Raw genomic sequence first — 14831 nt, forward strand, 5'->3', positions numbered from 1 at the left:
CAAAAACATCTTGGCTCCCTGTTTACAAATGTCAGACCTGCAGCCAGAAACCTGGGTGTAATATTTGACAGTGTCCTTGTATTTGAAAAACTAATTACAAAAGTTGTTCAATCAGGATTTTAACAGTTGAGGAGTATCTCAAAAATCAGTCTTTTCTCTCTTGACCTTGAGAAGGTCATTCATGCTTTGATTTCATCTCGGTTAGATTATTGTAATTCATTGTATTCAGGGTTAAGCCTATCTCTCGCCTTCAGCAGCTGCTCGGCTTTTAACAAATAGAAGACAAGATCATATCAGCCCTGTTTTAGTCTCTCTGTATTGATTAACAGTCCGTTTTAGAACTGATTTTAAGATTTTACTGATCACCTAAACCATGGTTTAGCTCCCAGTTATATTGCTGAATTGCTGCTCCCCTTTGAGCCACAGCGCAGACTCAGATCCTCAGGCAGGGCTCTGCTGGCTCAAGACTAAAGGTGACCATGCTTTTACAGTCAGAGCCCCTGAGCTCTGGAACTCCCTGCCCGAGGATCTGAGGCTTGCAGAATCAGTGACATCTAAAATGAATCACTTCTCAAAACATATCTTTTTAAATCAAGCTTTTATTAATGCGAGCACACCATTTTACTTCCAACTTGTCTCATTTGTTTAATGTTATTGCTTTTTATTTTCTCTAATGCATTATATCAAACTGAACTGGAAAGAGAAAGTGAGGACACTTTTCAGTTGTGGAAAGTGCATGCTCCTGTGAAAGACCACATGGTTCAGTCCACTCTGGCAGTAGGGGGGACACCAACCATGTCTCCAAACCATGGATGTATTATAAGAACTGGATAAAAGACTCCAAAGATTCACTTGAATGAAAATTGCTCGCCAAGCGAATAAGCCAAAAACGTTTTTGGCTGCCAGGTTTGCTGCAAGGCTCGGCCCATAGACTTTACATTGGGATGACGTCACACATACTTTTCTAGGCCCTTGTAAAGTTTTACAAATATATAACCTCCATGGATTAAAAATTCACAATAGAAAGAGTAATAAATGATCTTCTTTGCAGTTTCAGGTGTCCTGTCAACAGTTTTAAAGACATTTCTTTTATAATGGTGGTCTATGGGGAAAATGCTTTTTGGGCCGCAGAAGATTTTTGGTTGCAATACCACAAGTGGCCACTGGGAACAATTAGCGGCGAGGCAGAGTAGCAGCACTGTATCTCTTAATACATCCATGCTCCAAACGCAGTTATTGCACCACCGAGAAGGACCTGCAGACAAGATGGTGGTAGTCAACCACGATCACACGTAGTCCGCATCCAGCTTGTGAGATGCGTCTCTGCCACCACCATCTTGCGGCGGGGTTCTGGACAGTTCTAGTATCATAAATCCATCTCTGGCATTTGTAACAAACCAAACAGCTTGAATTGGTTGAAAAGTCAGCGAGTTGATTAGGAAGTTGATGATTTTAATTGTGGCCTTGATAGACTTACATGCATTAGGCGTGACTTCCCCACCAATATGGCGGCCACATTTGAACAATGAACAGCAGCGACCAATGCAGTATCTACGTGTATGTATCTATGAGGCTTAGGTGGGCACAAAATCAAGACTTAGGTTTTGAAATGTCTTATAAATGAATCAAGAAAGTCTTGGGGATTGTGCTGATGCGGATGCTCAGGGCTTCAGGTGAACTTTGATCATGTCATTTAAAAAAAGTTGAATTAGGCTACCAAAAGAAAAACGCAAGACAGAAGCGAAAAAGACAATTATTAGAAAGCAGTTGTCGACAAAATTATTTCAAAAGAAATGTGAGTGAACACAAATTGCTAACAGCATTTCAGAATGGTTTAATATTGGTATGTGATGTGGCTAGCTAGCTAATATTATAATAGCCTGTTGATAAATGAAGCAGCATTGGCTTCAGCTTGAGAAACAGCCACAGAGAGTGGATCAGCTGCAGGTCCATCATCACCATCTTGTCATGTTACTGAGGATGTCAGACAAGCTGAGCTCATAAAGTGCTTACTACAAGTCATTTCTAGCAGTCATGTGACACACTGAGATTAGAGGAGAGGAGGAGAACACTAATGTGAAGGAGTTTTGTTGTTTATTATAAGCTTTATACAATATAAAATTTTAAGATGCCTGTAATGTACAATGTACCTTAAGTAATACATTTTGAGTCATCATAACCAGTACAATGCTTTGTATACAAAGAATTAAGTAGGGGAGACAGACAAAACAGTACCAATACAGTACCACGACATAAATGAAGACTATAAACATTTCTTATATGAGGTTTTTTATATGAAGTTTTTAACTGCAAACTGCAGGTGATGACCTGTCAGGCTTGTCTTACATAATGGGTTGTGACATATCATACAGGTTAGAGCAGTGTAGTAGCCCTGGTTTCTCTGGTAGCAGGGGCGCCAGACACAGGCACAACTCACTACTCACTGTGTTTCCTGGGTCACAGTTTAATCTAGTCTTTCACACTCATCCAGACCCAGCTGTAGTCATGCCATGTAGGTAGAGCCCTGCTCAGTGACACTGTATTTGAAGCCTTGCTCAGGGCAGATTATAAGGCATCATAAGCACGTTTTAGGCCTATACTAAATTGTTGTAATTGATGTAGTGAAATTAAAATATGGGTCAGCTCTTACCTTTAGAGTGTAAACTAGTGACTTTTAACCACGGATGGAATTAATGGGCTATGTTTCTCCTTGTTACTATTACTGAAGTGTTTTGTGTATGTGTACCTTTTTGAAAATCAGTAATTGTTAGTAAATCAGTAAATTGGACATATACTTTCCACCCCTGGCTGACGTGACTCAGGCAGAAATCATGTTTATGGACGCGGTCGTGTATTAAAGTTTTATTCATGTTACATTTAGCCACGTTCGCCAACTTCCTTCCCCACTTCCAGACGTATTCCTGTTTCCCCACAAGTTGTAGCAACTAGAGGGGGTAAAGGGGATGTGACGCCATTGACAGGTTACCAAATGAAATGCACCGTTACCTTGAATAAAATTATGGATTTCTTTGGCTTTGAACATTGTTGGAAACATTTGGGATAATGTAAGTACACAACTCAACAAAATATATAACATGGGTCTAGTCGTTTTTAGACATTTTAATGTACAAATGTTACATATTATACCTTTAAATGACAAGTTAGTAATAACATTTGAAAATAGAATAGCAAAATCCATTTTTAAAAGGTTTTTACATTTTACATTTTGTCATTCCATTTCCTCATGTGTCTGTCATACTTTGTCTCACAATTCATTTGTTTCCTGCTTTAACATTTACGAATTTATTTTGTGATTGCTTTAATTTAAAGATGTATAAGCAGCCCACAGAGCCGCAGCAAGAGCTCTGATTGGCCAGTTGTTATGTGTTGGCGGGGTGAGTAAAATGTTTAAATGTATTAAATGATTAGGATTTAACACTGTACAAGTCAAATTATTATTCTGGTGACACACACCAGACTCCATAATCTTTCTTGATTTTGCTATATACATGGCGTTGGCATCCATAAGTGTTGCATTACCACCATCTGCTGGACTGTTACTTGCCCCATCTATTCCAGCATTGCCATGTGTGAAAAGGTGTCAGACTGAAATGTTCCTGAATGAAGCTGCATGTGTGAATAGTGAAAGGTTATCCCAGTAATTTACTGGGAACTATGTGTGAAAAAGGCAAAAGATGACAGCCAAGCTCAGCCGTCCGTGGGACCGATCGCACCCGAGAAACCAAAGAGTTCGACAAAGATCCGCCCCCCGCTTCTCCTCCTCCCTCCAGTGCAACGTTCCCCTGGCCGTCTGAACACCAGGTGAAACTTTACTTTTTTTGTGCTTTTCTCCCGGGGTTGATGCTACACTGGTAGGGCAGTTAGGGAATGTTAAGGGAATGAAGTAAAGTCCCACATCAATATACTGTAGAAATGATTTGAATCTTTTCAGATATTCCCCTTTTACTTCCCAACAATCTCAGCTGCTGTACGGTGCAAGTTAATTTCACTGGTTAACGTTAAAGTTTTCATCCACGTTGTGGTCTCCTTTGTTTGCACAAATCAAGCCATCTTGCCAAGGTATCATTCAGTGCTTTATTTTTGGTATTCATTGCTTCACTGATTCATTTATTAATTGTCTGTCGTTGTGTTCACTGCATTCACTCATCATTGTATTTATTCATCCATTTGTAGTCAAGTTTAGTAGTCATTAGTTGTCTGTGTAGTGAGTAGTTGAATACTTTTTTCATGTATAAAGAACTTGATTGGGTTGTGTGTATGAAATGTTACAGTCTCTGTTTACGAGTCAAGTCTTTTCTAAGGGGGTTGCCCCGAGGTGATTTTAATGCGAGTTAAATTCAGTTATTTAGTATTATTAGATTATTTCTGATAGCCGAGTTGAGTGTCATCCCTCTGCTTCATTTTGTACCAATTTGTATTTAGGCCTCTGCTACATATTTTTGGTACTGTCTTTATTAAGTGGTATTAAAGCTACATTATTATAGCCTCAAAATATGCTTCAGGTAAAGTGTCACTTTCTTCCTGACTGAATAAACATAAATATACATGGCTACTTAATTAATAATAAGTATCCTCAGAATAGGTTTAATGCAAATAAAGAATAAATTAAATAATTTAAACAGTAACTACTCATGTACAGTAAGGCAACATGATGCAAAGCATCTAACAGAGAAGTTAGGTACAGAGAAGTTGTGACTTAAATAGCGACAGAAGGTCTCAGAAAGGATGTTGCTAGTGATATACTGCATTGTACCACATTCAGCTACTGTATGTACACAAGCTGACAGCACAGTAAAGCTATATGAACTTGTTTATTACAACTACATGACTATACTTCTTCAGTACAGTATATCTATAATAAAGTAATCTCTCTACATATCACTTTTCTGTTTGGGTTAGGGACACTTCAGCTCTGAACGGGACCATTTTGAGAAATATGCTTGTGCATTGTCTTATCCACAGTCAGATGAGGAAATTGATAGCAATTTCATTTCTACAAAGGGTGCTTCTTATTTCCCTCATTTCATGTGTCCCTCACTCCTCTGTCCACGGGTGAGCCGTAAATCAATCTGTTTTTTTCTGTTCGGAAGATCGAGGGGGCTGCCCTGAAGAGGCTCGAGGGAGGATACAAGAGACCGTCCTTCATGGAAGTCTTTTTTCAATTCCTCTCTCCTCTTATCTTTTCCTTGCATTTCTTCCTCACGTCTTACGTGGAAGGGACTAAGATGGAAGCACCAATTGTCTGTGTTTATCTAACCTTAGCAGGGAAACAGTTAGCCTAGCTCTGTTAAAGGTGAAACTATTCACCCTCCAGTCCAAAGCTGCCTGTCTCATTTATAAGATGTATCTTGCCAGCTCGCAACCAACGGTTGGTTTAAATTTGTATTACTAAAACTCTGTAAGTAAAATTAGTTATGAATGTACTCTACCTAAAGAGTAGGGTTTTTTGTTTAATTTGAGGGATTGATCACAGTCCTAAGGCTAATACAATGAGCTGGTCCAATAGGATTGTGTTTGGACCTATATTTATGATAATGTTGTTGGCAAATTCTCTTGAGAGTTTCTATTTTGCTTCTAAACAATAGAACCTCTATTTGCTATCATAAAAACATGACGTGTAATTGAAAGCAAATGTGAGATCCTGTGCGAGCTTGGCTGTAAGCATTCTTCAGATGATCCTCAATACCAAAAAACAGCAAAAGTTGGAAGTCTTTCAGTGAACTGAATAGTGTGAGGCAGAACCAATTGTAGTAATAAAAATGTATAAGTGCTTTGTTATCCCAGTGTTATCTGCAGAAACACTCTTCAGAGATACATATTGCTAAGACATGAAGTACAAAACACGCCAATGCTTCACTTGGACATTTCTAGACTAGTTTTCAATGCAGGCGGACACAAAAAGCTTGAATGAATACTCTCTTAGAGCGCTTGCATGTACAAAATATATACTCCACCATATGCTCCATTGTAAACTTTTGAATGTTTAGGGTCCAAATCTTTTTTTATTGGTCAAATGTGGAAGGACTGGAAACTGAAACTGCTTCTCGTGTTGACCCACATGCGGTCCACTCAGGTTTCTGAAAGGCTCGTAAATATGTGCAGTACAGAGGGGTGGAACAAAGTGAAACAAAGCTCGCAACAAATGTACTGATATAGTGTTGCAAAGATTGCTTTAAAAATGTTATCACTATGTGTATCCCCTATGAAACTGCAGTATACTATTTACATCCAGAGCCAATGTTTAGTGCCAATGCAAGAAGCAGTGTGCCATTAAACTGATAATGTCATAACTGCCCACAATGTAATAACTGCAGATACTGAAATAAAAAATGTAATAATCTGCATATAATGTAATAAAATTGTTCAGCACATAACATAATAACTTTTTGTGTATAATGTAATAACTAAATACATTTTGTAATTGTTATTAAATTATAATTCCAGTGGTCATTTGTTTATGAAAAATGTAATAATATTTATTGTAATAATAAGCTAAAATAAGTGCAGTTCACTTGTTTCATGGATACATTTTTGATAGACACTTCAACTGTGTGTGCAGCAAGGACAAACATGGGTCTGCACACCTAAAACCGTGGTAATATTCATGTGGCCCATGACTGCAGAGACCTGGCAAGCAACACAACTGACACTGTTGGTGGGAAGCCAGTGAGGGATGATGTCCTGTTTTTTGCACTTGAAAAATACTTATTCATTTGTTTTGGCTTATAGTTGCAGTATACTGTATGTTAAGTTGTTACATACATTGCTAAGGAAATTCAGAATGTAAAAATGCGAAAAATTATAGGCAATTTGATGTATTATCAGTTTTTATTAACCTTCATCGTAGCTTAGGTATAGTTTACTTGTCATAACCATGATCTCTCCCTAACCTTAACCATACTGTGGTTACCATGTGCAGATATTGTATAAAACAAATCAAAAATGGTGGCATTGGACATTAAAATCAGTTGTCATTGAAGGTTATCTGGGGTTTAGCTAAATCATCTAGCAATATCTGGTATAGCAGTCTTTATTCCAATTTAAAACATAATTGAATTTATAGCACATTATCTTATTTACAGGCATTATCAATTCATGTTGCATTTCACATTGTGTGAAGTTATGTTAGTAGTAATAAATGTCACAGTCTAAATGGCTTCTTTGCAAACCTGTTTCAGCAACTAATCTGTAGTAGATGTCACCAAAAATGATTTTTACACTTGTTTTGTTTAAACGACAGGTCAGGTGCTTGTGAGTGGTATCACATCACACCTGATCTGAAAATAGACCATGTGGTGAAAGCTGTCACTCAGATGTAAGATGTAAACAAGCTCTGCTGAAACAAGTACTGCAGAGCCACTGTGGCATTTACAATTAGCATAGGTTGGCAAGAAGTATGTTGTGATCTGATCTGCTTTGCTGAATTTAGAAAGCCACTAGGGTCATGTAAAGCATTAGACATGTCATCTACTAAAATAAACAAAGCATACTTTTGTGTGTGTGTGTGTGTGTGTGTGTGTGTGTGTGAGAGAGAGAGAGAGAGAGAGAGAGAGAGAGAGAGAGAGACTGTTTAGGACATTGGAAGACTGATAACAATTGCTTTCATAATGAGTTTTCCTTGACCAGAAAGTATGTTATCCAGCTGCCCTGGAAGGAAAGGTAGAGTTGTATCACATAGTGAAAGAAAATTTTGGTCTTATGAAGACCATTGTATTTACAAAAAATAAAAGATAAAACTTCTATAAACTTCGAAGTTCTTAATAGCATGTCTTCACATCATAGTATTTGGTCTTTAAACTGGCTGAGTTTTTGGTTGATTTGAGGCTGTTAATATCATGCTGTCTTGACTTAGTTTTGATAGAGGCTTTGCAGGTGATTCAAAAATATCCAGAAATCACAGTTGACTCCATCATGGAGGTTTACTGGATAACTTTTGGCAAATAATGGATAAGTATTATAGGCTATTAAACAACCAAGCAAGAAAAAGAGAAATATTTAAACAATGCTGTAGTGTGGATGTATAGTAAGTCAGTAATGTTCAAACTAAAAGTGAATAGTCTGATATGGTAGACTTGTGTTTTTAGATACAGTGATTACTGTGACCTGAACAAATTATTGAGTTTTTGGCTTGCATGCAAACATTTGAAGCGGATCACAATTCAAACCATATGCAAAACCATCAACCGTCTTCAACTTTAAATTTATTTTAATATAAATTTTATTTAATTTAATATATTATATATTTAGCCACAAGCAGCAGTTCAAATAAAAGGGCTTAGCTTTGCCAGAATATGTTGCGTGCCAAGTGTGTTATTAATTCAAATGAAAATCAATATTGCTGTACTTTGACTTTAAGTTTTTCTCTATAGAATTTGAAATATATAAAGGGTAAACGTTTTGAAATTTGTGAGCACGAATTTAATTAATAATTTGTGTGTACAAATTAGTAATTTGTACCATCAAATAAGTAATTTGTTTCATCAAGTTTGTATTTTGGTCCCTGGAATGCCAAAGTTGCTGAATTGATACTATTGAATGGTGAACAGTAAAAGCTGTTAGGTCATAAACAATCTGAATGGGCTTCCTGGCTTTAAAGTGGTCATGTCATGCTTTTTAGCTTTTTCCCTTTCCTTTATTGTGTTGTATTTTTTGTGCATGTAAATAGGTTTGCAAAGTGAAAAAGCCCAAAGTCCACCCCAAAGTGAGTTACCCTCTCCCACAGAAAACACTGTTCCTGAAATGCCTGAAAACAGCTTGATTGTACTCCAGTCTTTACTTAACGTACCTATGTCACTATGTATGTCCACAAGGACACCTTAATATGAAATTAAAATGACGTTAGATACCCTACAGGCAGTCAATGGGCATAAAGTTGTTACTATGATGTAGAGTGCACAGTTAAAACATTACCTATGAAAGATAAATTAGTTACAAATTAATCATTTACCACTCTGAAACATCATGCTCCAGTCTAAGTTGTGAAGCTGGCTGCCTGTGTTCCGGTACCAGGCTCGAACATGCACTGCTGAACCAAAGCCATAGTAACCAGCTGAAGCGGCTTTGTTTTGGATCACAATACCTTGCTCGTCAGGACCTGCCCTACTCTGCTTCTGATTGGTTAGTAGTCCTTACCTCAGTACTGCGCATGTGCAACTCCCAACAAAGATCGAATAGAAGTGAGATGCCTGACTCGATAGCTAAAACAGAGTGTTCAAGACACAGGGTGAAAAGAAGTGCTGCAGCAATGTGCAGTATGAGAAAAATACAGTGTTTTTTGAAAATTAAACCATATAAACCTATTCTGGTACAACCCCAAAATAAAATTATGAATCTGACAATGAGCATAATATGACCACTTTAATACAGTTTTATTTTGATTTTGGAATGAGATAAGTGGATAGCCTTTAGGTTTTGGCTTTTAGGCTTAAGGTTGTGTTATCTTTGACACCCCTTAAGGTCACGGAATAATGAATAATAATGTTTCCAGTCTATTAATTATTTGGCACAAATTAATAATTTGTGAACACAAATAAAGAAAGAATTTACCCTTAATACCTGCTGGAGAATATTATAAAGAGTACGGTCTAGACCTGCTCTATAGGAAAAGCGCAATGAGATAACTTCTGTTATGAATTGGTGCTATATAAATAAAATTGAATTGGAGTCTGTATGTTTCTGCCACAATTGTCTGCATGCAGTTAGCCTTCTAATGCAACCTTCTATTTGAGGACTAGCAAATGTATTAGCTAGATAGCTGATAAGGTACTATGATTTTCAGAAAACAGATTACTGGTGAAATCAACAGCTCCCAGTCAAAAATAACACAGAAGTTTTCAATTAACCTAACCATACTGAATTCTGGAGCGATAGCCAAGCTTCACACTTAGAAATGTAATCAGCTATTTAGAGCTTCTTTTGCCAAGGAGCTAAAGACCTCCAACATTGCTGCCAGTGGGTGTTGCATTACCCAAAAGGGCTGAATGACGGACACAAAATATAATCCAATATTGATAGTTTACTCCTCTGTGCTTATTGCTGGTGGCATTTAAACAAACCTTCTACTGCCCCAGGCTGGTAGCAAACATATCCAGCTGATGCCAGGCTCCATCAGGCTCTATCTGAAGGTATCTGAACCTCCATTAACAACAGCCAAGCTATTAGTGGAGGGAAGGCTGTGGACACTGCACTGTCTCCCATCCCAGGACCACACCTCAGATCACATGAACCAGGGTAAAGTCACCCACCATAGAGACCAGGACTCATGGCATCCTGCTCTTTCACACAAGAGCTTTTTTGTGTTTTTTTGTATTGCAGGTAGACACTCTTCTTTACAATCAGCCGACACAGCTGCAGTTGGCTGCCGAGAGCCACTTAATTGTCTGCCAGGTAGTCTTTGTGTCCATGAAGGATACGGTCTCATAGCGGGTAGGGCGACAGCACGGGTGACTGCTGACCTTCGTGCCGGAGATGCTCCTGTTGTCCATCAGAGCCTTGAGGGCCAGGTCATAGTTCTTGCGGGAGCTGTGGCATGTGCCAACACAGTACTTAAAGAGGACTATCTCGTCCGAGTCATAGCCAAGACCGAGATCCTGCACCCGCATCTCTTTCTTCTCCAAGTGGCAGTCGCGACTGCTTTTGGTCTTCTTGCGGTTCCTCCTTGATATTCTGGGCGAGTTTGGGTAACGAGGTGCACGCTGCCATCTGCTTTGCTGGAATTCTGTCGGCTCTTCTAAAAGAAAAAGGAAACACACACGAAAACACCTGGGTAGTCAATTATTTGATTCACAACATGCAACTATTAAAGCTGTGGAATTTTATAATATTTGAAAATTTCTGTGGTAGAATCAAAAAAGACATTGTGGGAGACAGTGACAAAATTTTCAATTCAATTCAATTTTATTTTATTTATATAGCGCTAATTCATAACAAAAGTCATCTCACTGCACTTTTGTTATAGAGCAGGTCTAGACCGTACTTTTTATAATATTATTTACAGAGACCCAACAAATCCCACCATGAGCAAGCACTTGGCGACAGTGGCAAGAAAAACTTCCTTTTAACAGGCAGAAACCTTGGGAAGAACCAGACTCAGTGGTGGGTGGCCATCCGCTGTTGCCATGTTAGGTTTTGAGAAAGAGAGAGAGAGAGAGAGAGAATGCTGAAAGCAACAGAAGGAGAGAGGAGAGAGACAAGAAAGCACAAAACTACAAGAAAGAGAGATGATGTCAAGTTAGTAAAATGCAGTAATGGGATAAAAATGCTTACAGATGGAGAGGGAGAGGAGGAGAGAGGAAAGAGGTGCATCATGGGAAGTCTCCCGGCAGTCTAGGCCTATAGCAACATAACTAAGTGATGGTTCAGGACTCACCCAAGCCAGCCTTAACTATAAGCTTTATCAAAGAGGAAAGTCTTAAGCCTACTCTTAAATGTGGAGATGGTGTCTGCCTCCCGAACCCAAACTGGGACCTGATTCCACAGGAGAAGAGCTTGATAACTGAAGGCTCTGGATCCCATTCTACTTTTGGAAACTCTAGGAACACTGCATTCTGGAAGTGCCATGTTCGAGTGAGGTAATAAGACACTATGAGCTCTTTAAGATATTATGGTGCCTGACCATTAAGAGCTTTGTAGGTGAGGAGAAGGATTTTAAATTCTATTCTGGATTTTACAGGGAGCCAGTGCAGACATGCTAATATTGGAGAAATATGATCTCTTTTCCTAGTTCTTGTCAGTACACATGCCACAACATTCTGGATCAACTGGAGAGTCTTATGGGACTTATTCGGGCAGCCGGATAATAAGGATTTGCAATAGTCCAGCCTAGAAATAACAAATGCATGGACTAGTTTTTCTGCATCATTTTGAGACAGTATGTGCCTGATTTTTGCAATGTTACGTAGGTGAAAGAAGGCAGTCCTTGAAGCTTATTTCATGTGGGAGGTAAAGGATAAATCCTGATCAAAGATAACTCCGAGGTTCCTTACGGTAGTGCTGTAGGCCAGGACAATGTCATCTTGAGCAACTATATCTTTAGATAGATAGTGTTTCGGAGGTGTTTGGGGCCAAGTACAATAACTTCAGTTTTGTCGGAGTTTAACATCAGAAAATTGCAGGTCATCCAGGCTTAGTTAGCTCATTAGTTTCATCTGGCTTGATCAATAGATATAATTGGGTATCATCTGCATAACATTGAAAGTTTATGAAATGTTTCCTAATAATATTGCCTAAAGGAAGCATATACAAGGTGAATAGAATTGTTCCAAGCACAGAACCTTGTGGAACTCCATGACTAACTTTGGCGTGCATGGAGGACTCACCGTTAACATGTACAAACTGAGATTGATCTGATAGAAAGGATTTAAACCAGCTTAGTGCGGTTCCTTTAATGCCAAATGAATGTTCCAGTCTCTGTAATAGGATGTGATGGTCAATGGTGTCGAATGCAAGACTAAGATCTAACAAGAGAAGTACATAGACAAGTTCATTGTCTGATGCACTTAAAGGGTCATTTGTAATTTTCACCAGTGCTGTCTCTGTGCTATGATGCACTCTAAATCCTGACTGAAAATCCTCAAATAAGCTATTGTTATTTAGAAGGTCACACAACTGATTGGCAACTGCTTTCTCAAGGATCTTAGAGAGAAAGGGAAGGTTAGATATAGGTCTGTAGTTGGCTGAAACCCCTTGATCAAGTGTGGGGTTTTTAAGAAGAGGTTTAATTATAGCTACTTTAAAGGGCTGTGGTACATAGACTGTTAATAAAGACAGATTGATCATATCCAGTAAAGAAGTGCTAACTAAGGGTAAAATGTCTTTAAGCAGCCTAGTTGGAATGGGGTCTAAGAGACAGGTTGATGGCTTAGATGTTAGCTGAAGAAGGTCGATAGGAGCAAAGCAGTCTAAATATATACCAGGTTTTATAGTTGTTTCTAAGGTTCCTGTGTCTGAAGATAAATCGGTACTGGTTGAGGGCAGGACGTGATGAATTTTTTTCTCTAATAGTTAAAATTTTATCATTAAAGAAGCTCATGAAGTCATTTCTACTTAGGGCTAAAGAAATACATGGCTCAATAGAGCTGTGATTCTCTGTCAGCCTGGCTACAGTGCTGAAAAAAAACCTGGGGTTGTTTTTATTTTCCTCTATTAATGATGAGTAGTAGGCTGCTCTGACATTACAGAGGGCTTTCCTACATGTTTTAAGACTATCTTGCCAGACTAAACAAGATTCTTCCAGGTTTTTTGAAAGCCATTTCCTTTCAAGTTTTCGCAATGTTTGCTTTCATTTGCGGGTTTGGGGGTTATACCATGGAGCTAATCGTCTTTGTTTTATTATCTTCTTTTTTAGAGGGGCAGTAGAATCGAGTGTCGTTCGCTGTGAGCCTGCAGCACTATCAACAAGATGGTCAATTTGGGAGGGGCTGAAATTAGCATAGCATTCCTCTGTTATATTGAGACATAGGTCCGAATTAAATGCAGATGGGTTCGCTTCTTTCCTGGATTTTCTCTTCCAAATGTAAGTTTTCATGTGAATTTAAGAGCAGTATCATTACTTTGTTAATGTAATGCAATTCCAAGTTGTTAAACAGTGAGGTATCAATCTCACGTGTACACCAATGGGTAATCAGTTATGGAGTGATACTCTAGGCAGTTTGATTTGATAAAGCAGGCAGAAAGCCCAGATTGTCCAAAAATTTGTGATGACTTTATTTGTTGCCTTTTTGGTTACACCTCAAACCACCACAAAAATATCTGGGTCTTTAGCTGCTAAATGCTCTACTATGTTCACCAGCTAGTCTCTAATTGTGTTTGTCTGTTGTTTGGTGCTGAGCAGGTAGTGTACAGTTTGTTTATGTATGTTTGTTAGCTTTTTCACTGAAAAGAGTGAAAAACAATGCTATGAGAGCAGTGAAAGTGAACAAAACAGTTGTGGGCTGTAAAAAGAAAACAATGAGCTGAAAGAAGCTAAAATGCCGAGTAGAGCTGAGGGGAACTGAAGGGTCAGCAAACTTCTTGGTTTGTCAGTATGAGCAACACATTTGACATTACACATTGTCCATTGTTAATATAAAAATATTGATTAGTGCATCTTTGAAGGTATTTCTACTTCTATTGAAATCACCATTTCTGCTCTAGGGCTGGATGATAATGACAAAGTCACTCTTGTTATAATGTGATATATTGCAGATGAAAATATATCATAAGGGTTAGTAATGTGGATGACCAGAAGGTAGAGGCATGTATTGTTTATTTCACTCAGCTACAGCTACAAAACCTTTCATCTAACTGTACTGCTGCTTGTAAGACCAGGAAAGGGCATTTCAGCTACAGTACATCACAATATTATGATAGTAACATAAAATCTCAGGAAATATCTAGTCTCTTCACACAATTTAAATTAGAACTACACTGTGTAATGTGCAGTTGGAACTGAAAGTAACATATTATTGCACAGAAATAGCCTGCTAACTGGTTTATTCATGTTAACAGGGGCACTCACTCAAGCACAGGATAACAAAAGTTCATCATCAAGACATCTTGTATTACTTAGCCATATGTTAAAGAGCTCTGATTTGACCTATACTCAGCTCAACTCACACAAATTCCTGGTGTATGTAAACATATTTGGCATGTCAACTGTACTCTGGTTAGTTAATCTCTCTCATCTGCTGGATCCTGGTCCAACTGCATGATGGAAAGCTGTATCAGAATAAGAGGAGGACAACAAGGGATCACAGACATTGGCTGGAGCTGTTGAAATCATTGATTGCATTAATAAAGCAAAAATCATCTACATACGTATTCATAAAACA

The 14831-nt window shown here is 38.3% G+C and overlaps 1 protein-coding gene across 2 annotated transcripts in view; it reads right to left on the minus strand.

Annotated features, from left to right (window-relative positions):
• Nucleotides 1-581: 581 nt before the first annotated feature.
• LOC122877465 (neurturin) overlaps nucleotides 582-14831 on the minus strand; it is a 36382-nt gene continuing 22132 nt past the window's right edge. The window contains exon 4 of one of the 2 annotated variants that reach the window (XM_044199043.1): nucleotides 582-10747. In XM_044199043.1, coding sequence (XP_044054978.1) covers nucleotides 10356-10747 — 392 coding nt within the window. In that variant the 3' untranslated portion in view covers nucleotides 582-10355. Of the gene's footprint in view, nucleotides 10751-14831 lie in introns of both variants that reach the window. The other variant, XM_044199042.1, reaches the window with a different exon arrangement.

Source organism: Siniperca chuatsi, linkage group LG6, assembly GCF_020085105.1.
Source record: "Siniperca chuatsi isolate FFG_IHB_CAS linkage group LG6, ASM2008510v1, whole genome shotgun sequence".
Lineage (NCBI taxonomy): Eukaryota > Metazoa > Chordata > Actinopteri > Centrarchiformes > Sinipercidae > Siniperca > Siniperca chuatsi.